General features: G+C 45.1%; 1 protein-coding gene across 3 annotated transcripts in view; it reads left to right on the top strand.

Annotated features, from left to right (window-relative positions):
* Positions 1-23,593, top strand: part of ptprga (protein tyrosine phosphatase receptor type Ga) — a 239,652-nt gene that overhangs the window by 170,134 nt on the left and 45,925 nt on the right. For 2 of the 3 annotated variants that reach the window (XM_029113688.2, XM_029113687.2), the window contains exons 5-7: positions 9,317-9,412; positions 17,139-17,205; positions 21,240-21,397. In XM_029113688.2, coding sequence (XP_028969521.2) covers positions 9,317-9,412; positions 17,139-17,205; positions 21,240-21,397 — 321 coding nt within the window. Of the gene's footprint in view, positions 1-8,915; positions 8,985-9,316; positions 9,413-17,138; positions 17,206-21,239; positions 21,398-23,593 lie in introns of those variants that run through there. The other variant, XM_029113689.2, reaches the window with a different exon arrangement.

The following is a 23,593-nucleotide window of genomic DNA, read 5'->3' as shown; positions in this document are numbered from 1 at the left end:
AGATCTTGGCATTATGTATAGAAATGTCATCTGTGTTTGTATGTATGCATGTATGGGTTAAAGGCAATTCAACAAATACTGTGCAGAGTCTATGCCAGGCTGGAGAAGTTGCTTTCTGCTGCCTGTGTAATGTACAATCAAAGGGAATGAGTGGCATGGCAATAAAAACATGTCAGGGAGGAAGGAAGCTTAACAAGATGTCGCTGGCTCAGAGAGCGTCCAAGGAGGAAATGAAGAACCAATGGCTTTATTTTCCTTTTTTCCTTTTTTTTCATAAAATATATTATATAAAGCTTTATTTCTGAGAGACTGGAGAGGCGGTGAATGATAGAAAAGAACAGTCAGTGCTACAGTTTTAGTGGACTTCAAGAAGAGGCTTTATAGTAGTTAAAATGAGTGAAGAACTTGAGCGAAGAGTAATGCATGGAGTCTCTGATATACTTTCTATGCTGAATCTCTGAACCTCTATACTGTTCCAAACACACTGCCAATCAAACTGCACATATCCTGCACAAAGATGTCTAAATAGTACTGTTAGGACCGGCACCATTTTGTTGTGCCCCACAATGAAATCAATGAAGGACCATGGATCAGTCCATGCCCTTATGTACATTGGTAGTTTGTCAGACACCACTGGCCACATTTTGATTACATTTTGGTGAATAATGCGTCTTGCAAAGAAGATCTAGAATTTACATAATCACAATGATTGGCCCAAGGTGAGCTGAAATTCATTAGTGAAACACAATGTGTCATTGGCCCAAAGGAGGATGCGGTATCATTTGTGTGGGACGACACCTTCACAGATGCCTTGATTATCTTGTGTTGGCTTTAGAGAATTGCATAAGTTGAGTTTATTTATTGTCATGTCATTCGTCCCTCTGTTTCTCTTTTTGTACCCCTCTCTTATTTCTCGACCTCTTTGTTTCTGTCTCTCCCCCACTATTCTCCCCAACTCTCACACTGTTTCTGTATCACCGCTTCTCTCTCTGTTTCCTTCTCTCTCTTTCTTTCTATCTCTGTTTCCTTCTCTCTCTTTCTTTCTCCCTCTGTTTCCTTCTCTCACTTTCTTACTCTCTGTTTCCTTCTCTCTCTGTTTCCTTCTCTCTCTTTCTTACTCTCTGTTTCCTTCTCTCTCTGTTTCCTTCTCTCTCTTTCTTGCTCTCTCTGTTTCCTTCTCTCTCTTTCTTGCTCTCTCTGTTTCCTTCTCTCTCTGACTCCCTCTCTTGGCAGCAACATTCCATTAATCCTTCAAAGATAACTGATGACTGCCATGCCGAGTTTCTTCTTTATTTATTTATCTGTTTTATTTATGATTGGCCTCCCTCTGGATAGGAAGGCGTGCAATTCCTAACATAATGTTATATTTCCTGGCCTGTCCTCAATGACACAGAAAAACACAGCCATTCTTTAAAAGCCCAATGCTACAGTACCTAGAGGGCAAATAGATGTTGTCCCAGTTCTGGGCTGGCTTGGTACCATTTTTAATAATCTTGTTACAGATGCAGGTTTCTGCGTTTTGTTTTCTCAAAAGCAATATTTTTCCAGAAAAAGCAATACTCCCAAAATTGAAAAGGCGAGGGACCAACATTATAATATTTCTTCTGTAATTTCAATTGGGTTTTCAGACAGATTGCAATGGCTTCAGACACCAAACGTGCACTATCCCAGCCCGTGAGCTCTCTATAATAGTACACATGGCTTCTGAAGACATTGTAGTAAGGGGGAGATGAGAGGCAGCTTTGGTGCGACAGGTGCTGACAATAGGCTACACATGACCTATTCCATGGACAGCCATTTGTGAGGAATAACCAAAGCCAGATTCTAATCCCATGGAGATCTCTACAGTTACTGTGTACAAGAGCATCAGAACATCTCCTTGAAGTGCTCTCTCCCAGCAAGGACGCAGTGAAGCACATCTGTCTGTCTGGTATTGGTTCCTTCCCGGGCACAAAGGCGTGCGAATTCAGCCTCAGATCTTCCATAGTCCCAGGGGGTGATATCATAAAACTCTTCATAGTCTTGGTGCACCTCAGGAGGTACACAGCACCACCAACACAGCCCTCCTCTCCAATGAAACTCTCTCCCTCTTAGTATCCACTTCAGAGTGGAAGAACACAGAGGCTACTGTGGATTTTGTTTTCAGATCAAACGTGGAAATACTTTATTGTACCGATGTTGGACATAATGTGTCATACTTGTGATGTGTGTTTGGGATAATAGCCGTTAAAGTCAATGAAAAACAGATATCCCTCAACACAGATCATATGGAACTCAATCACTTATATTTTACTCCATTTGATGCTTTGGAATGAACTCCCTTTCAGCGATCAGCTCATTAGATATTTGATTAGCCTATTTATCTTCAATCAGCCTGTTTTTAGTCTTTGAAGGAAGCGTGTTTGTTTTTGTCAAGCTCAAGTAGGCCACCATCTCTTTCTTAATGAGCCAGATTGTCCACATGAATATTTCAGTCTTATTTGCAGAGACAATACCCCCTCCATGGGCACACACACATATTTAACTTAGCTATATAATCAAGGACATTTTTGCCCTTTTTAAACCTGAACTGTACCACAACCACTAATCACTAACCCTAATTCGTTACCCTAAACCGATTCCATAAGAAGGAAATCCTATTTTTTCTGGCACATCTTCCTTACTTTCCAATCCTTGTGAGGATTTTCTGTGAAAACACACAGACAGTGGTGTCATTTGCTGACAATGGGAGACACCACCTCATCTCGTTATCCCTCATCTCTGCCTCCCCAGTCTCGATCAGCCTCATTATCTATCTCTCCCCCACAAACAACTCCAAACTGCGGGACGGTTCACAAACACCCTTTACTCCCTTTTCTTTTTTTCCATCTGTCTCCCCTTCTCTCTCTCCGTCTTGCATGCTCCCCTTCTCTACCTCCCCCTTGTGTTTCTGGGCCCTGGGCTGACATTGCGTTTTGACGGAAATCGATGTGAATCTGGGCATGCTGACTGCCGTCACACAGTGTGATGGGGGAAAGGGAGGAGCCGGCGTAGAAAACACACACACATACGTGTGCACAACCGTTACAAATATGGATTCCTGACATTTTTGGCAGATAAGTCTCAGTCAATTCTTACAGCTTTTTGAAATGTTACAATACAGGACGTGGTCTGAATAAACCTTCTGTGTGCATGTCATTTTTCTTGCTCCTCTTGCCCCTCCTTGTCTGTCTTCGGTGTCCTTCCTCCTTCTGTCCTCATGGCCAATGTCGGTGGTCAGGCATTGCCATCGGCCTTCAGCCATTGAGGGAACACATCCCTGGAAGTCAATCAAAGCTGTTACACTGTCTGTGTTGAATCGCGTGACATGCCAGCATCCGAGCTCAACAATCCCAAAGGTTTGATTGTCAGTGGGTGATGTGAACACTAACAAAGTTGCTTTTGGTTGGTTTCTGGTACAGCAGATAGAAAGTCTGTCACGTGCAGTGTCGCTGAAGTGTCAGTCTTCTGCAGGACTGTCTCTGTGTGCTAGTATTACCATTTACTACATCCATTGTCAAGCGCTCTGTTCCCAGAGTGCATATTCTGCCACGCTATGGCCATATACGTCTTGCGTTGACATCAGCCATTGAAGGAATGTTTCCCTTGAAATCAATTAAACCTATTCTACTGTCCGAGTTGCGTTGTGTGTTTTTCCAATGGCATCGTCATTCTATCCTGGAAATTGAAGTAATGAGGGGGAAAAAAGTTGCTTTAGGTTAGTTTCTGCTGTGGCAGGTAGAAAGTCCCATCCACCCTGACTGTGATGGCAACTCAATGGGACGTGTGTTGTGTAGCTGAAGTGTCAGCCGTTCAGTCATCTTCTTTTCACTCTCCAAGTGCTCCGTAAAGTCTATAAAACAGTTTTAGATGTGTCCGTAGGATTCACAGGACCTGCCATCCCCTCAGCCAGGAGCAAACACTTGACGGGGCTTGTTTGTGCTGTAGAAAGGGGGAAATTGGGCTGTGGAAGGAGAAAAGGTTGAAGAGATTGAAAGGGTGGAAAAGAGGAGGGGGCAGTGTGGGGGGGGGTGGTGTACGTGTGTATGTTTCTGGATGGATGGGAAATCTTTGGGAACCGCTCCCTGGGGCATTGGCCACTCGTTTATCTCCCTCCTTCCTTCACGTTGATGGCTGTTGTTCTGAAGGGATGAGCTAGATAATGGCAGCCTGTCAGTCAGGGCTAGCATGGTGAATGATGGAGGATCCAGGCCTATCCTCTGAGAGGCCACCCAGAGGAACTCTAATCATGATACATGAACATGCCACCTGTACAGGACTCATGATTAATCACATTGACCGTTTAATGCCGGGGTAATTGTTTCTCAAGTCTCACGTGACGTAGACATTCCCTGGTTGCTGTGTGTTTTCTGTGTGTGGCTGTACCCCTATACATACTGTATATAGACGCTGTATGTTATAGGGGCCTGCAGGCTTCATCAGTTGCTGCCAGCATTGAGCAAAAAGGTACCACTTATAGTAATATGGAGTCGTCCACAAGTCCAACAGTATGTAGCTGAGTAATAACATATATTGGACGCTGACTCCCAACAGGTAGGCACAAAACATCACTGTTTCCCGTGTTTTGTTGGTGTCACACCAATTCAATCCTTTTTTGTGAAAAGGTCCGTAGTAATTGATGCGGCTCGTTAGCCGTAATGTCGTGGGGGGGGGGGGGGGGGGGGGGGGCATTCGGTAATTACAACTCTGCTCTGGTAGTCAGTTACCATTGAGAAAATCCTGAACTATGGATCCACTCAGTGGCAGGGCAATGTGGAATTGGAAGCTGCAGGAAACCAATTGGATTAATTTGGTTAAGATGCACTGAATGAAGATATATTGTCAATATGTTTATTTCCCTGAGCACGGGGACAGGCACACATTATTGTCCAGTCCGCAGTCGCCACGGCTCAGGAGGCTCTCTGATTGTCTGTAATTATTGGCCATGTTCGCTACGGGGGGAAGTGGACTGCGTTCTTGTAAGGATTGTTCCATCGTCAGGGTGAGTCCACGGCCACTGTTCTGTCAGAGCCACACGCTGTGGCAGGGGGGTGTATTTTGAGCATGACCTTGAACCTGCTCCAGTGGTTAGCAAGTTAAAACAATCGCCAACCATCTCCGGGGGTTTGGCCGCTGCTCTACTTTGGGAGATTTGTAGCGATGGCCTCCCGCGTGGAGCAGCAGGGCTCCCTCTCTTCACGCCATTCTGAGGGAAAACATGCCCGTCTGGGGCTGAGAGGGAGCCTGCAGGCTGCCTACTCCTCTTTTTAAGCTACACAAATGGAGAGGTGTTGTTAGACTCCCTAAGGCCATGAAACAAGGCATGTTTCATCCCGTATCCTTTCTGCGGAGTCATTGTTCTGTCCTAGCCAGGTTGTTCTTCTTAGAATCATTGTTCTGTTCTAGCCAGGTTGTTCTTAGAATCATTGTTCTGTCCTTGCCAGGTTGTTCTTAGAATCATTGTTCTCTCCTACCCAGGTTGTTCTTAGAATTTTTGTTCTGTCCTTAGCAGCTCATCCCAGTCTATTCCTTTCTCTGTCTATGAGTCTGTTGGTGTGTGTGTATTATATACATGTTTTATTTTTCTTGACTTAACTGCAGCCTGGCAGTGAATAATGATGACACTGAACTGAAAAAACCAGGATTGGCGGGGACAACACAGTGTTGGGACTGATTAGATGCTTTTTTTGTTAATTTCCTCTTTAACTACATGGCCTATCTTTTAGATGTAATTAATGAATAATATTGTCATATCATTATTCCTAGTCCAAATTCCAATAAAAAGAATGAAGAAAAAAAACAAAAAACGAAATATTCCGTCTGTGCAGCGCTGTCCGTGGCGGCCATCCCTCTCCTCCTCCTGCTGTGGTATTCACTGTGTGAACCAACATGATATTGATATGTGTGTGAGCAGCCCTGTGCTCTGTAACAGCTCACAGTGACCTGTGTGTTAATAGAGCCTGGGATCACAGCTCCCTGTCTCCCCTTAAGCCTGCTTATTCTTCTTAAGCCTGTGCATATTTGTCCAAGCTCTTCTGGACTTTTGGAAAGCAAAACACCTTTCATTTCAACACGTTTGCATCCACTTAGGAATTAGAAAAAGCTTTTGTTTGTGTTGTGTGTGCGGGTGGGTGTGTGTTTGTGTGTTAGAGTGGGAGAGAGAAAGACAAAGAGAGAGAGAGCGAGAGACGGAGAGCGAGTGTGCGTGCATTGCATGTGTCTGTGTGTGTGTGTGTGTGGGGGGGGGGGGGGGGGGGGGGGGGTGTCTGTCAGTGTGTACACGTCCCATATTTCTTGACTTAACTGCAGCTTGGGACTGAATAATGATGACACAGATTGACATCAGTCACTGAACTGAAAAGACACTGGCATGGCTGGGACCATACGGTGTCAGGTCTGTCCTTCAGTGGGATGATGTAGATCACTGTGTTCTGCAGTTTAGCCAATGGACCCCAGCCCTGCTCCTGATGAGTGACACAGTGCATGCTGCGAAGGCTTGGTTCCAGCACTAGATGTTAACCTTGTTAAATGACTAAAATGTCAATTGTAATTCAGGGTTCAGATTGCTCCTTGGGTCTTCTATTTGGCCTGGCTGTGTGTGTGCTTGTGTGTGTGTGTGTGTGTGTGTGTGCGTTTGTGCGTGTGCGTGATCCGTCTTGTTTGCTGATTGGCTGTAGTTTTTGTGCGCGCTGTGTGTTTTTTCTACTTGCCTGAGATAAATATGGAGAATGTCTCCCCTCCTGCCACTTCTTTTCTGGGCTAAATGCATAGTGAGCCACAGTCCTCTACACACAGAGTCCATGCAACCTGCTCTCACTTATTTATGAAGTGATGTCTCCACTGACTCAGCTAGCCCTGTGTGTGTGTGTGTGTGTGTGAGAGATAGAGAAACAAGGGTAAAGGGTGTGTTTCACTATAGGGAGACATGATTTGTGTGTGTACATAACAGCCTGTCAAGAAGGAAATATATTTCCTCTGTATTGTTCAAGATGAGAAGGCGAAATGCGTAAATGAAGCAAGCCACCTACACACACACACACACACATATGACATAAACATCACGCATTCATTCACATGTACACACAGCAGGCCTGTCTTTCATTCCCCACTGTTTCTCCTGTCAAGGTGAACCTCCATTCTTCTGGAAAGGGTGTATGTGCCTGTTTACATAAAAGCTGCGGAGAGAAGTGCTGTAGGGGAACACATTCTGCGCCTGCCAAAATCCATTTCCTGGCACTTTCTCATTGTCAATATTATTCCAGTAGCATTTTCCACACTTCTCTAATCCTTACATAAAGCAGCATGCACAGCCCACTTTGATGTGTCAGAAGCATAAACAGTTCTGCAGTCTTCTAATATAGATCGTAAAGTAACAGATGTATTTATGACCGGACCCTAATACCATCAGCTTCATCTGTCAGGTAATAGTACATGGCAATATACAATAACAGTATTGCCGCTTTATTGTTCATACGTACACACACACACACCACATACACTGGTCCGTGGACGCATGCACAGACACACATCCCACTACCTTCGCACCTAATGACTTCAGTGAAGATTCAGGTGTTGATGATGATTGATGAGTGTCTCGGTGTGTCATGGTGGACCTGTAGATAGAGGAACTGCTGAGCTGTCGAGGTGGATTTGTAGGCAGTGGGACGGCTGAGTTGTCGAGGAGAACCCTATATGTTGTGGAACAGTTAAGCTATCAAGATGGACCTGTATATAGTGGAACTGCTGAGCTGACGAGGTGAATCTGTATTTAGAGGAACAGCAGAGCTGTCGAGGTGGACCTGTATTTAGAGGAACAGCAGAGCTGTCGAGGTGGACCTGTATTTAGAGGAACAGCTGAGCTGTCGAGGTGGACCTGTATTTAGAGGAACAGCTGAGCTGTCGAGGTGGACCTGTATTTAGAGGAACAGCTGAGCTGTCGAGGTGGACCTGTATTTAGAGGAACGGCTGAGCTGTCGAGGTGGACCTGTATTTAGAGGAACAGCTGAGCTGTCGAGGTGGACCTGTTGGTAGAGGAACGGCTGAGCTGTCGAGGTGGACCTGTATTTAGAGGAACAGCTGAGCTGTCGAGGTGGACCTGTATTTAGAGGAACGGCTGAGCTGTCGAGGTGGACCTGTATTTAGAGGAACGGCTGAGCTGTCGAGGTGGACCTGTATTTAGAGGAACGGCTGAGCTGTCGAGGTGGACCTGTATTTAGAGGAACGGCTGAGCTGTCGAGGTGGACCTGTATTTAGAGGAACAGCTGAGCTGTCGAGGTGGACCTGTATTTAGAGGAACAGCTGAGCTGTCGAGGTGGACCTGTATTTAGAGGAACAGCTGAGCTGTCGAGGTGGACCTGTATTTAGAGGAACGGCTGAGCTGTCGAGGTGGACCTGTATTTAGAGGAACGGCTGAGCTGTCGAGGTGGACCTGTTGGTAGAGGAACAGCAGAGCTGACGAGGTAAACCTGTATTTAGAGGAACAATTGAGCTGTCAAGGTGGACCTATTTTTAGAGGAACAGCTGAGCTGATGAGGTGAACCTGTATTTAGAGGAACAGCTGAGCTGTTGAGGTGGAGCTGTATGTACTGTAGAGGTAAAACTGCACCATGACATGTTGGGGGGAGTTTATCCTTCCCTTTACAATCCGGAAACTCTATGGAAGCACTCTGTAACACAGAGCTGGACACATGCTACATCCTTAATCCCACCCACCGGATGTGTGTGTGTCGTGTGTGTGTGTGTGTGTGGACGTATGTGTGAGTTTTGCCTGCTCGACATCACCATGACAACGGGCCTGAAGTGGAGATCTATGTTGGTTGTGCTGAATCCGTGTGTATTTATGCAAGCGGGTGAGAAATGGCTATTCTAACTTATCTGACTAACTGTACATCTTTTCAGAGTTTTGAGGGCTGGTACTGCTGATTGTCTTGATGTTGTGGATCCGTGTGTCTCTGACACCAGAATCGGTGAGCGGGACGCCCTATGGACATTATATGTCTTTATGCAGCTCACTGAAATAATTAACCTACAACCGATATATGACCTTTGACCTTATGACATCATGTTGGCTCCCAGTATAACTCAAGGATTCTGAGAAAACCCTGAAGGGAAAAAAAGAGTCGGAGAGCAGAACACAGTCCCATTCACATGCTTCTGAGGCTCTGCAGTCATGGTCATAAATGATGCAATTTGGAGAGCCAAGCTGTTCCTTGAGAGAGGTGGAGTTTTCACAGATGGATGCCTAACACTTTCATTCATTCTATCTCCCTATGTTTTTCTCGTTCTCTTTCCCTCACAGATGCAGATCTACATGTACAACTCGGATGACTTTGACAGCCTCAGTGCCGCCATACGGCAAAAGAGGATCATTGCAGCAATGTCTGTCTTCTTTCAGGTGAGAACAGTTTTTTTGTCTTTTCACAGGAGCTTTGGAGCTTTTGACTCTATATCATTCTACATACTCACCTGAAGTGAATCACAGTATTTCTGCTTAGCTAGTGGAAAATGTGTTCTGCACAAACGTTATTGTTCGAGCAATTTATTTGACGTGGATGGAAATATCAGTTTAAAATCTAAGAACGAGCGGAGAACAGAAGATTAGGGAATACCCTCTTCTCCAGGCACCACACCACAGTCTTTGCCTGCACGTATATATTGGGGTGATGTGGATTCAGATTATTTTAATGACAACTGAAAGTGTGTCATGAAGAAAACCCACTGGGAATCTCATTCTAAAATCCTCACATCCAAATTTGTCTAGTCACATTTTGGTCAACCAAAATGAAAAGTATTTTTTCATTTAGATTTAGTTTTTTCTGTTTCTTTTTAGTCAGTTATCGTCCCCATCAACTTCCACTGAAAAATAGGTATTTAACAAATATTTATGTCAATATTTTTGTTGACGAAATTAACACTGGTAATAAATATAATTCAGGACCCTCTTTTTTCCTGTTTTTCCTTTATTGTAGACATGATTGCACATACATTTTAATACACTTGAAATAAACTCTCAACATACAGCTCTGGAAAAATTAAGAGACCAGTGCACCTTTTTCTTTCCTTTCCAAAAAAGTAGACCACTGTAAATTTAACGCTTCTGTTAAATTTGCTGTGGTCTCTTAATTTTGGTCTCTTCTGTTCCTTTTCAAAGTTTTTGGAAAGGAAAGAAAAAGATGCAGTGGTCTCTTAATTTTTTCCAAAGCTGTATAATATTCTGTGAAAGATACTGGTAACTAAACATTACTCCTACTTTCAATAGTGACATTATTTGCTTGACAACTAGGACTCGACAATCACTGACTCGGACTTCTCAACCCCTGGTGACAGTGACTTGTAGCTGTAATTACATTATGATAAGGAGACATTTTATTAGTCTCCCCAGAGGGTCTAAGCAGTTCCGTTCAGCAGTGGCAAGTTTGCATTGGACCCGGCACACACAGCCTACGTCAGCTGGTGCATTGCATGAGAGTATGGGTGGAAAGGCAGGCAGCCCCTCCTCTGTCTCTGTCTCGGATCACACACAATTGTGCATGTGTTTTTTTCTGCCTGTCGTGCATTGGTGAGTCAGTTTTCTCATTCACAAAGCATGTCGCACAGACAGTTGTCCTTGCCAACCTGACTGTTCACCATTTGTTAAGGCCACACCTTATTCAGTCATTTAACCACCTAAGCCAAGGTGTTCTGTTGTAAAACAGTTTTAATGCGTCTTTCACCGTTTTAATCTGTTTGTACATTATGGAAAAAAAAAAAATGCTCCATTTTGTTTGGCAAAAAGTGTATGTCTTTGATAATGTTTCCAGTATTGTCATGTCCCCAAATCAATATTTTTTTGGGGGGGGGGCTATGGCGGTGGGACGATAAGCACAGTGCATGGAGATGATGTGCGTTCTGGCTCCGGTGTGGAACCCCTGTGGCGGCGAATCCGGGAGCACAGAGAAGAAGGTCGCTCGGACCCAGCTGCTGCTGCCAAAGGAGATGTACGACCGGGTTCATTGATCGCAGGGAATCCCCGTGGTTTATAGAGGTCACGTCTTTCCGGCCCCACTGCTGGACCCCCTGTAGGTGGATCTGGGGGTAGAAGACTATCGCCCCAGCAGTTGTTTGGTGGGAGAAGTGCGCCTCTGAAGCCCTGCCCCACTGCCTGTTCGTCGGTTCCGGGGCTGCATCTCAGCCAGTTCCCGGTTGCCTACGGAGCCCTTCTTTCACAGCCCAGTAGACTTCGCCAGGGTTCCGGGATTGGTGGCTTCCGCTGTGACATCCTGGCACGGCAGGCCTGCCAGTGGAATCCAACTCCTTCTCTCCCTCATTTGGAGCACTGACGCTTGTTTGTTGTTATTGCCCCACCTGTGTTCCTGACCACTGACCCTATTTAGGTTCCTCCTGTTATGTTTGTTGTCGCTCGTTGTTTAGTTTTCATGCTGCTGTGGCATTGTTTCTGTTTTCGTGTAGTTTGCGTTAGCTTTTAGTTCTTTATTAAAAGACATGCGTATGTGTCCTCCCTCTTGTTTCGACGTTACAAGTAGCCTATATGTAAAAATGTTGTGGGTCCGAAAGAAAGAAAGAGGAATAGCAAACGATTTAGTCAAAACATTAATAATGAGAGGGATGAATTGTATATCTGTGTTGTTGATGTGTTGCTGTAGTTGTGTTTGGATCAGAGGAGCTGGTGGGCCAAGAACGTGCTTAAGAATTATTACCATGCATCATAATTACCTGGAGAAATCTCAACCTAATCTTCAAGTAATACAGCTTCCCTTGGCGAATCTGCATCAACAAAATAACAGCATGGCTTGGCATTTTAATTACACCATGCTGTCACGAATCTGTCATTTTGCCATGACTTTTTAATTCTTTTCTCTGGAGTTGTCAGTCAAACTCTTCAAATGTGAATTCACAACAGGTTAAAATTAGGATTAAGTTTCGGGGTAAAACAACAAAAAAACAATTTGACAATTTAGTAATTTATTACCAGTGGCTTATTCATTTAACCAGATCCATACATAATTCAGTACCTGCAGAATCTCCATGTCCTACCCAATTTTGATAGACAATGGGCGGAGAAATGTGATTTGTAAACCCAGCTGCTGTACATATAAGCTGTACAAAACATACTTTTTTATCACTTGAATGTGACACAAATGTAAAAGTAAGCTTTTCCATCAATCCTTTTCGAGAAAATGTATTTTAGGTCTTACTGAGTTTGGCTTTAGTGATCAGCCTGAAGGTAAGACTGTTGAACTAACAGCTAGCAGTGGGCGGAATCATTGGAACTCATCATTCTGAATTGGCAGGATTAAAAGTTAATTTGATCCCATCGATTGTGTAAGTGCTCTTTTCCTTGGCCCATTACCCCGCCTTTAATGCTCCCTCACACACACCCAGACACACTCCCCACCACATGCCCACAGACACACGGCTACTGTCTGAAGAAAACCTTATGACTAGTTCCTTTTCATATTTTGAAAGTACACACTTGGTCAAAGAGTTAATCTAGGACCAAGAACATTTAGTCAAAATAGCTCCTAAAGTTTAATAATTTGATGTCAGTTAATGGCAAGGTATGGTAATATTTTTGATTTTCCTGAGAAGTGTCTGTGTGGGAGATAAGAGGTTTTCATCAGACAGCAACGACATGCACTGTGCACATAGTCCTGCACTTCTCCAGGTCCAGGTTGGCAGTTATTTATGTCCCCTGAATTACAATGACTGTCTTCCCCCTTGCTCTCTTTCTCTCTCAGTCACTCTCTCTCACCCTCTCCCATAGTCCTCTCCACTCCCCCACGCCTCCTTATTCCGTGAAAAATCTGATAATGCACATCTCTTGAACTGCGAGGTTGAAGTGAAGCTGTGCCCTCAATAACCAGGCAGATACATAGAGAATGTGTGTGGGGTCTCCAGAGGTTCCATCTATGCGTTTGTTCTAATGCAAATATGAGTGTGTGTGGGTGCACTCTTTATAATGGCATTTTTCAATCTTTGATCTCTTCTAACTCAAACACCCTCTCCTCTTTCAAGCTCTAACCTGTGTGTGTGTGTGTGTGTGTGTGCATGTCAAACAACCTCTAGTGTAGAATACAGAGCACTGGGGAAATGGAAATACTTATTGTCGCATGCACGCACACGCACACACACGCACGCACCTACACAAACATACTCATCCGCACACACTAACATAACACACACGTACACGCGCACACACCCACATACACACACAGTGAGCCTGCAAACTGATTGTCAGAGAGCCAATATGTGGCAGGCCTGCGGAGTGGATGTATCCCTCGGGGGTGTTTATCGTGACGAGGTATCCTGTTGAAAAGTGATGGCTCCCTCAATTGTGATAACCTTAAAGAGCCTCCTCTCCTGTATGCCAAGTTCCACGTCCCCACCAGGCCAATCGTCCTCACAACACCCAGAGATACCAGCAGCTAATAAAAAGGTCCCTTCTTACGGAGAGCTAATCGATACACACAATGGAAACATCCATTTATCAATCAACTGACCCCAGGAGTATGTCATGTTCATATGTGTGTACGTCTCTGTCCGAGAGACAGAGAGTGTGTGGTATGGGTGTGTGTGTGGGTGTGTCTGTGTGTGTGGATGTATTTGTATGCTTTACCAACTACCGGCATTCTTTTAAAGCCCTCATGAAAAATTGTTTACCCAGGAAAAGGCTAACAGTGTAGGACCTCAATGTTCCTCACTTTACATAGGCTATTTTTGACTTAGTTAGGGTTAGAATTAGGGGTTAACTGTAAGTCGCTGTGGTAAGTCGCTGTGGTAAGTCGCTGTGGTAAGTCGCTATGGTATGTCACTGTGGTAAGTCACTGTGGTAAGTCGCTGTGGTAAGTCGCTGTGGTAAGTCGCTATGGTTAGGGTTATTTTCAATGTAAATCAGTTGTTACTCTCCGAAAGGGCCTCGCAAGAATAGCACTGTAGGTATGGGTGTGTTTATATTTAAGCCAGTGTTTTTGTGCACGCGTGTGTTGTCTCAGTCATTGCGTGTTTGTGTGTCTGTGGTGTGATTAGATTGCTCTGCTCTCACCGTACCATGTATTAATTCAGCGGTGTCGGTTGCCATACAAGACAAATTGGCGTGAGCTCTCAGGGCTCGCGCTGCCATGCTTTTACGGTCCAACCTCGCTCGGCGCCCGGCCCCCTGATTGAAATAGATTGCAGTAGTAACATCTATCATTACTGTTTTATTGGCTTATTTACAGTCCGCATGATCAGCGATTCACCACACGATCAGATACATAGGTGTGTGCAGGGCAGAGTCATGACCAGCATCAGTAACACACGTCTACCAACTTACCGCAACTGTAACACACGTCTACCAACTTACCGCTGGTTCAGTGCTGATCAACCCAGCCAAGGTGTGCACTAAATTAAGGAGATGCATCGTGTGATAGGCGAGGCAACCATTAAAATAATGTGTTGATGGGGGATTTTGGTGGGGGTGGGTCTATTTAGGTGACTCTCCATCCCTCCCCGAATCAATTACCTCCAATTAAAGTTAATTACACCGTATATGCCAACATTGCTAGATGCTACAATGCTTCTTCCAATTCAGGAGAGTAGTTGCTGCTGGAGGTGAAATTAGTTCCAGCTTTTAACAGAGAAAAATAATTAATTAAATGTAATTTGGTCTAGTTGGTTTTAGCCATTTGTTAAGTGGTAAATTTGTGAGGAAGCAAGGCCTGTAACTGTATTAGTGTATACAGTATAGGCAGGGTTGTTGTTGATGAAGCAGGATGACCTAGCCACTTCATCTCTGCTTCCTCTCTCTGTCGCCAGTCACCATAGTTACGGTGGGACATTCTTCAGACTGCCACCGACGTCACCATCCCCAGAAACAAGATGGAGCACTTTTAAGTTCATGTCACTGCAAAGAAATGTTGGTTACTTCATTAGGCGTGAATTCTCCCTCTTAATTGATCGTAGGTTCTATTTTTAGGAAGGAATATATATTATCAACGTCCAAAAGCGGTGAGCACACATGCAAGAAAATGACAGTGCCATTCTTTAACACTCATTGGTGGGAAGGGAAGCTGGTGTTTCATCCTCGTTTGTCGAAAACTCTCCTCCGTAGGATTTGCCCGCACCGCAGTTAAAGATACACAGTGCAGTGAACTGAGTCTCTTAAAGGCACAGTAGCGTCATGTGCGGTGTTCTTTTATTCTTCACCGATTGGACAGACTAAGGGCCGGCCTTTTTGGTGGACGGTAGTGAAGAGAAGTCGGGAAGAAATCCTCAGGATTTGTTTGCAACCTTAGACGTGTACTGACATTGTCTTTGTCCTGCGTCACGGTGGTTTGGTGTGTCTGGATAAGGCAGCCTGCATGAGGGAGGATGGAAGAGGGACAGTGGCCCACTGGGGGAGGTCCCCAGGAGACGGAGCTCTGGGCTTTTACAGACAATCATTAATAATGAAACTATAATTCCCCTGGTCATGCTCTCCGTCTTTCGCTCTCTGCCTCTCTCCCAATCTCTTTTCTGCTACTCCCCTGTGTCTATCTTTGATGCCATCTTTCTCCCTCTCTCACAGGGCTGTCTTAGGTAGGCAGATCTGGCCCAGTGCTATGTGCTGCAACAGTCGTTCTGTGTGGTCTGCCATCCTCCCAGAACATCTATTCAGCGCATTTAAGAATAGTGGGACAGTGTGCATGAACACCAGATACTTGTAGATGTACAAAAGCTCAGGAGGTGAGCAGAAACAAAAGAATGGGGGATGACAGCGGATGACAGTGGGGGTGAGGAAAAATCAGAGGGGGAGTAAATAAGAGGAGGCTGAGGGAGACTAAAGGACTGGTGGACGGAGATCATGAAGGAAGGATGTTGCTCTATGGTTTGTCTATCTATTCTATGAGGGGAGACTAAGAAAGACATGCTGCCTGAGTTCAAGTGAGTGTTCTGGCCAGTGTAGGGCCAGTGTTCAGCACTGTTCTGGTCAATGTAGGGACAGTGTTCAGATCAGTGTTCGTGTCAGTGTAGGGACAGTGTTCAGATCAGTGTTCATGTCAGTGTAGGGACAGTGTTCAGGTTTCTCTTCAGGTCAATGTAGGGACAGTGTTCAGATTAGTGTTCATTTCAGTGTAGGGACAGTGTTCAGGTTTCTCTTCAGGTGCGTGTAGGGATGATGTTCAGGTTTCTCTTCAGGTGAGTGTAGGGATGATGTTCAGGTTTCTCTTCAGGGGCAGTGTAGGGAAAATGTTCAGGTGACAGTTCAGGTCAGTGTAGGGACTGTGTTCGGTTTACTCTCCGGGTCAGTGTAGGAACAATGTTCAGGTTATAGTTCAGGTCGTTGTAGGGACAGTGTTCAGGTTACTGTTCAGGTCAGTGTAGGGACTGTGTTCGGTTTACTCTCCGGGTCAGTGTAGGGACAATGTTCAGGTTATAGTTCAGGTCAGTGTAGGGACAGTTTTCAGGTTACTGTTCAGGTCAGTGTAGGGACAGTGTTCAGATCAGTGTGGAGCTTTGTCGCAATACTCACAGATGGCCTCCTTTCCATGTGTCTCTGCTTAGTGCCAGTAAAAAGATAGCAGTCCTGTTTTTTAACAGTCCTCTCACCCTTCCTGTGAGATGATACAAAGACATAGGGTAATGGAGCATATTTTTGCATCTCCCCTGGCCAGCCATCTTCCCTCAGTGGTGCAAATCAAAGTGTTTTCATCAGCACTTTACCTGCTGCTCTGCTGCTTGCGGACATGTGACACTCTAAACATAACATTGGGCCCAGCAGGGTTTTAAAAACATACTCTTAGGCCAAACATTTCTGGGCACAGAATAGTCTAGTGTGCCTCTCTCATTTCTGTAATGTGAGGTAGAAATTAGACTATTCTGTGCCCAAATAACTATCAACATAACCATCAGTGCGTGGGTACTGTACGTATGAGTTCATTGACGTCATGTTTTGTTCAGCTCAAATAGGCTGATTGCCTCTGTTCTGTAGTGCTCTGTTCAAGTCATGATTTCTCTCTCTTCCCTTTGTCTCTCTCTTTCCTTCTTCACTTTCTATAACTGCCCTTTTCTGTCTTTGTTTAGCGTTGAGTCCTTGTTGACTTCAATTTATTAAACATTTTCCAGGCTAACATGTTTTCTTCTCTCTCCTCTCTGGTCCTCAGGTCGGGCTAAAGGACAATCCAGCAGTGGACCCCATTATTCACGGCCTCAGGGGCGTGGTCCATCATGGTGAGTGGGGATGCCTCAGCCAATCATTCCACAAGGGATTTTGACTCCACCAGCATCGTAGACCAACAACATTCAGTCAGGAACACTAATGCTTTTGCGAAGTTGCCTGTAACAGTACGTTATCTCAGCACCTTTCAGGCATATTTTACTCATTTTCTGGTCCAAATCAAATGCTACTGCCTGATGATAGAGAATACACCGCCAGTTGCCTTCAGTGGTGCCAACAAAAAATATATATATACAGGAAGATAATTTTTTTGTTGGGACTACTGAGGGCAATTTATAAAACCACTAGTCTTCAATAAAATGGTGCACAGCCACAGCATTAAAGATGCAGTCTGGCCACTTCTGCAACCAGGAGCTAAAAATCGAAAAATTCATCTTTAAGTAATGTAATGTATTCATGGAATCGCGGGACTGTTATGCTTCAGCCATACACCTCAACACTGTCACCACAGGCCTTTTGTTTTAATGTAAAAATCATGGGAAAACTGTGCAGGTCCTGCCCAATCACGTTCAGTTTGTTATACCAAACAGAAAAGGTGCATGGTCTCTGGTTGTGAAACATGTTGGTTCCAGTTCTTACACTTCCTCATCTGGCTGGTTCTGGGCATGTCTGGAAGACACATCACCACTCTGGTTGCCCTGTCTTAGTACAGTAGCTCACGCCTGGTTGCACTTTACATGAAACCTTTGTCTAACAAATGCCCTTCAACAAGCATGGCAAGCTGCTGTGCCCTCGTGACAAATCTCCCTGTACAGACTGGATTCAAGTTGGGGGGGGCGTTTCGGGGTGCGGGTCCTCTGAAAAAATGCATGGGCATCGTAGTAAAAACATGCTATTTGAGTATAAAGAAAAAAAAATATTACCATAGCAATTTGGCTACACGATGGGATATATCAGAGTGGAGCAGGAGAGGAGCGGGGTGTGTATAATTTGACTAGAGCATGAATTCCACACACTCTGTCCCGCTCCAAATTCGCTTCAGGACGCTTTGAGTGCTGTGCATAATGTGACCATCATTAAATGATTCCTACATTTTTTGTTTGTTTAACCTACTCCATAATTAGTCGGATTTCCATGTGCTTCAAGTCATCACCAAAGATAGACAGTGGACCAGACTGAGTGTCTTCACAACCACTTGTCTTGTTGATTTTGTAGTTTAGCCATGTCATTACCAACTGTTCTGCCTATATACACAATGTAAATACAATTCAATCCATCTCTGCCCATATACACAATATAAATACAATTCAATCCATCTCTGCCTATGTACACAATGTAAATAAAATTCAAACCTTGTCGGAATGAGACCAGAGGCATGTGGGTGTGTCTCTGGTGGATTGACTGTAGCTGGTTGAATGTTTGAACTCAGATGTGAGATAAAGCTGCTAAGTCTGACAGGAATCATGATATTAGGGTAAAGGCTTAAGGCACATGGCAGGCTAAGAGGAAGGCTGCACACGTCTTTAATTCACTGAGCTCTGACTGATATCGAAGGACTGGTTCACTTTCAAACAACATACAGACAACACTATAGTATAACATATGTCTGCCTTTTTGTGATGCTGATGATAATATCAGTGATGATGGAGATTGTGAAACAATCCTCACGTTTCCATTAGCTCCTGTGGAACCAGTAATAATAATAATCATTATCAACGTCCCTGTAACTTTCACCAAGACAGCCACAATGGAAGTCCTGCTGTCTTTGGGTCTTTGATGCGCTGTGTTATTACAGAGGGCCCGGGCCATGTCCTGTGGTGAGAGGCTAGACAGATGACAGGACTAGAAAGGAGTGTGAAGACGCTCTAAAGGAGTAGAGGGGGGACTCTGAAGCAGGGAAACGATGAACCTGACAGGGGAGTAAAAGAAAGAAGGGAGCACGCTGGAAGAGAGAAAAAGGACTGAGGGAATGAGGGAGTTAAGCGAGAAGAGGAGAGGGGGGAGAGGGCGGGTGAGGAGAGTGGGAGTGGAGGGGAGGAAGGAGAGGATAGGGCAGGAGGCGAGGCAGGCGGTGGCATGCCCAGGGCCAGGCAGCGTGACGGGGGGTGAGATATGCACTGTCTTTATCTGAGACAGATATGACCGTGGGGTCCCCCGCCTCCCTGCCTCCCACTCCTCCCCCTCCTCCCCCTCCTCCCCGCTGACAGGCCTGTCTTCTGCTGTCTTCCAGTTGTGATTGCAGAGATGTATTTTCAGCTCTGTCACCTCCGCACGGGGAGGGGACAGGCATGGAGGGGGATGGTTGGGGGTGGGGGGGGGGCTCTCAGGATTCAAATGGAGCCTTCTCATATACACACTCATAATGAGAAACTCACTTGTTTGAAGCAAAAAAAAAGAAGTTTGTGAGAACGTTGCGAGGCCGACCCATGTCTGGCTCTGTGTGGGCTCCATGTGCCTCCAAGGAAGGCATTTTAATTGTAACGTAAGCGACAGAGCTCAATCTGCTGGTGTTTTAAGCAAATGAGCCTGTGGTACATGACAAGCTGTCTGCTCAAGTAACGTTCCATTGTTGTTTAGTCTTAATATTTGGTTATACAGCTGGGACAGGGACATCATCGGGGTAAGAATAGATGTATCAGAAGTCAGGACACATCAAGGGACATCAAATGCTTGAAGACAGCTCCGTGCCAGCGTGCGTTTCATGTCCGTGTGTATAGTTTACAGCTCAGATATTTCCCCTGCAAGAGGCTGATTTTGCAAGTGGGATCCGTCTGGGGCCAGTCAACACATGCATGTACCCAGCTTTAATCATTAATGGTCCGTTCATTCATGTCCTATATCAAAAGCCGCTTCATGAGCGCAGGAGACTGTGGAAGGCCCACTCACCATAGCGCCCATCTAAACATGACAACGTTACCTTGTAAACAGACAGTAAGCCGCAGTCTTGATATGAAACCACAGAGGCGTGAATAGGTGCCGTTGCATAACATTAACATTTAAGACGGATTCAAGTTGATCTGGTTACAAACATTGCCTGGATGTATGCCACGGTGGTGTCTTTATACTAGACACAGCTTAGGACGGGGATGGAGGCTTCCCGGACCAACCTAACCCTGTGTGTCGTTGGATTCTCTTGCATGTATGTATCTGTACATGGCTCAGTCTTAGTCCGGCGTTGGTGTTGGCCCGGTGAACCGTTCCCTCACCCCCCGGTCTCCCGTGACGGTGCTGAATGAACTCCGCGTTCCTCGCCGGGACACATTACAAGTCCATTAATTCGGCGTCTCACGGTACGGTGGCTTTGAAGTCTCCGCTGATTCCCCAACCCTGATTGGAAATTCATTTCTAAAGGCTGAAATAGCTTACGGTACAGTATGGGAGGCTAGTGTTTCAGCCATGCTCCTAGCAGTCGCATAGCCCCTTCCATGCAAATGGGCCTGCTTCTGTCTGTCGTCTATTCTCCAGCAGTGGCGTTAATCCCCAGCTCTCCCATTCACTACCAATGTGATGCGCCTCCGTGGTGTATTGCTAGCACGCTAAGCCCCTTTTTCACCCACGCTCAATGGGATTCCCATTTTTGGTTCTTTAATGTGTGGGGCCGGAGGATCTATCGGTTTGTTTCCTTGCCATATCTTTGAGGTTATTTACGCTGCTACGTATATTAGGGTATGTGGGGGACCCTCATTGTTGGCCCTGAAAAGTTAGCCCCTTCTCTTTATCTCTAAAATGGTGTACGCAAAGCTGAAGTCGTGCATTCCGAAATGGGTTCTGATTTGGCCTGGTATACTGAGCACAGATTCAGTGGTTACATCACCTCTATCTCTACTCTGGTTGAATTAATCTTTGAGAAGATCAATAGTAATGATTGGTTGCCAAACCTGCCTACTGGCATCAATACCAACAAGCCATACACAACTACTCACTGACAAAGGAACACTGTTCCCCATGACTCTGTTTAAATCATTACAGATCTGTCCATACTGTACATGTTGCAGTACAGAGACATATTACATGTGAATAATGAGTGTATGCGGCTTTGACCGAATGGTCGATACTTCTGGTCGTTATGTCTCATGTCTTCCCGCAGAAAAAGAAACCTTCCTGGAGCCCTTTGTTCTGAGGGACCTGTTGCCGTCGTCGTTGGGAAGTTATTATCGCTACACAGGCTCTCTCACCACGCCGCCATGCAGCAAGGTGGTGGAGTGGATTGTCTTCAACAGACCCGTGTTTGTCTCCTACAAGCAGGTGAGTCACCCTATCGCTCTCCAACACGCACGCGCATACAAACCCGCACACAAACACACGCACGCATTTTAAATACTCTTTGAGCCTACACACTCAGTTTACATTCAAGATGGATTATTGGTGAAGGCCGCTGTATGTGAGAACACCTAAGGGTAGGAACGCCACCTTGTTCTCCGCTGCCCCAGGGCATCACCTCGCCAGCGGCCCGGCCCTTACACAGCCCTTAAATCTGATGTACTGTTACCCGGTGAACATGGCCAAGACTCCCAATCGTTAGTATTGCAAGCTTGCGCTGCCAACCCAGGCTGTTCAGGTGTGACAGTAGGTACTGATATTTAAGCAACTTGTCACCAGAGGCCTGCTCTATGTTGCGGTCAAAGGAGCAGCTTACTTCCAATATCAGGCCTCTCCACAACAACATCTGGCTTATTCTGTGTACTAGAAAACACATAATCGTCAGCATCGACCCAGGCTCCTCTGGCAACAGAATGTTTGTATGTGTGCTGTTGTTGAGACCACCTGTTTCACCTCAGTGGCTACCAGGTTGACAAGGTGTTTATGTCCGACAATGTACAAGGCCTTGTGTGAAGGGCAACAGCATGTGCAACAGACTCCCTTATAACCCCCTTTAAAACTCAAGGTGGAAAACACAATGCGTGTCATGGTTTACTGGTTACCACAGGCCAGGCCGCACTTTCTTTCAAATTTCTTCTCTAATAGTCCAATAATACATGGAATGGTTCATTCAGAATGCTAAGAATATATCTAGAACTTGGTTCCCTGAAGGAGGAAACAGGTTTCAATGCTATGGAAGGAATTGCACGTTCAGGCTTAGTTTGAACTGTTGTCGTACCTTTCAAGGCCCATAAACCTACACCATAAACCTCTTTGAGATGGACTGCCAAAACAGGACTTTGTTTGGGAGAGAATCAGTGGGTTGAATAGTTCCCAGTTAAGATTCTGCACTAGGCAGCTAGCTTCTCATGCGAAACAGCCCTGTCTATGCCCTGAAATCCAGCCCCAACAATACATATCCCTAGCACAACTAGTAGAATGCCAGGTAGCCCTCAGACAGTCCAGAAAATCAAAAAAAGGGATGTGATACTGTTACGAGTGAAGCCGGGAACAAAACCAAACACACAGAATCTTGGCTGTTTAGGCTTGGGGGCTGGCTGAGGAATCGAATGGGTTTCCCCAGAGGCGCACACAGCCTCCATAGCATGAGCCAACAGTCTGTGACATGTCAGCAGGGAATACTAAGAAATGGACGTGGAAACTCATCAGTTGCTGGATTCATGAGTTCAGTGTAGCTGAATGCAGTTGGCCTGAGACGGACAAGCAACCAAGCCAAATAACCAGGTGAATGCTATGTGGAACGCTTTGAGTGTAAAGTGATTGCCGGAATCACATAAAACAAACAGAATGGTCCAGAACACAAAGCCAGCTTGAAAGCTTTCATCAGTTTTCACAGCCAGAAGAAGTGGCATTAAAAAAAAGTTTGAAAATTGAAAAAGGTGAAAATTCTCACCAGAGCTGTTTGGTGTGACCAAGAACAAAAGACAAGTGGTTCATCAACTGAAGCCCTTATTGGCCTTGAAAGGCGTGATTGAATTTCATATTCAGATGATACACATACAGGTATTAGTCCCCCCCATAGTGACTAAAAGGGATACATACACACATACACACACACACACACACACATACACACACACACACACACACACATACAAACACACACACACACATACACACATACGTTTTTGACTAATGGCCTCCCATTTTCCAGGAGCTGTAATATACTCCCATATCTAAGGGAGAGATTGGAATTTTACATAATGAGACAGGGAGGGAAAGTGGGGAGGGTCATGCTTTTTTCATATCAGTCTTGGGGAGGTTTTTACAGTTTTTTATTAAGTCCAAGGGAGGGTGATTTTATTTTATAATTGATTACATTTTAGTAGCTGTCAGACTTTTAGAATTTGCTTATTGACTCGCGGAACATACCTTATTTCTAGAGCACCCTTCTATTGGCTATTTGATGAGTCCAACTTTGTGCTACCATCATGGCATTACAGAATTACAGAAGAACCGTGGTTCTCTACTCAAAAATGTAAGAGTTTCTTTGCAGTCTCAGTTTGCTGTAGATTGTCTTGAAATATTCAATGGATTTTCAGAGTCGAAGGGAGATGTTCC

Source organism: Esox lucius, chromosome 17, assembly GCF_011004845.1.
Source record: "Esox lucius isolate fEsoLuc1 chromosome 17, fEsoLuc1.pri, whole genome shotgun sequence".
In the NCBI taxonomy this organism is placed as follows: domain Eukaryota; kingdom Metazoa; phylum Chordata; class Actinopteri; order Esociformes; family Esocidae; genus Esox; species Esox lucius.
Note: the sequence above shows the minus strand (reverse complement) of the source record. Positions and strands in the feature narration are given on the sequence as shown.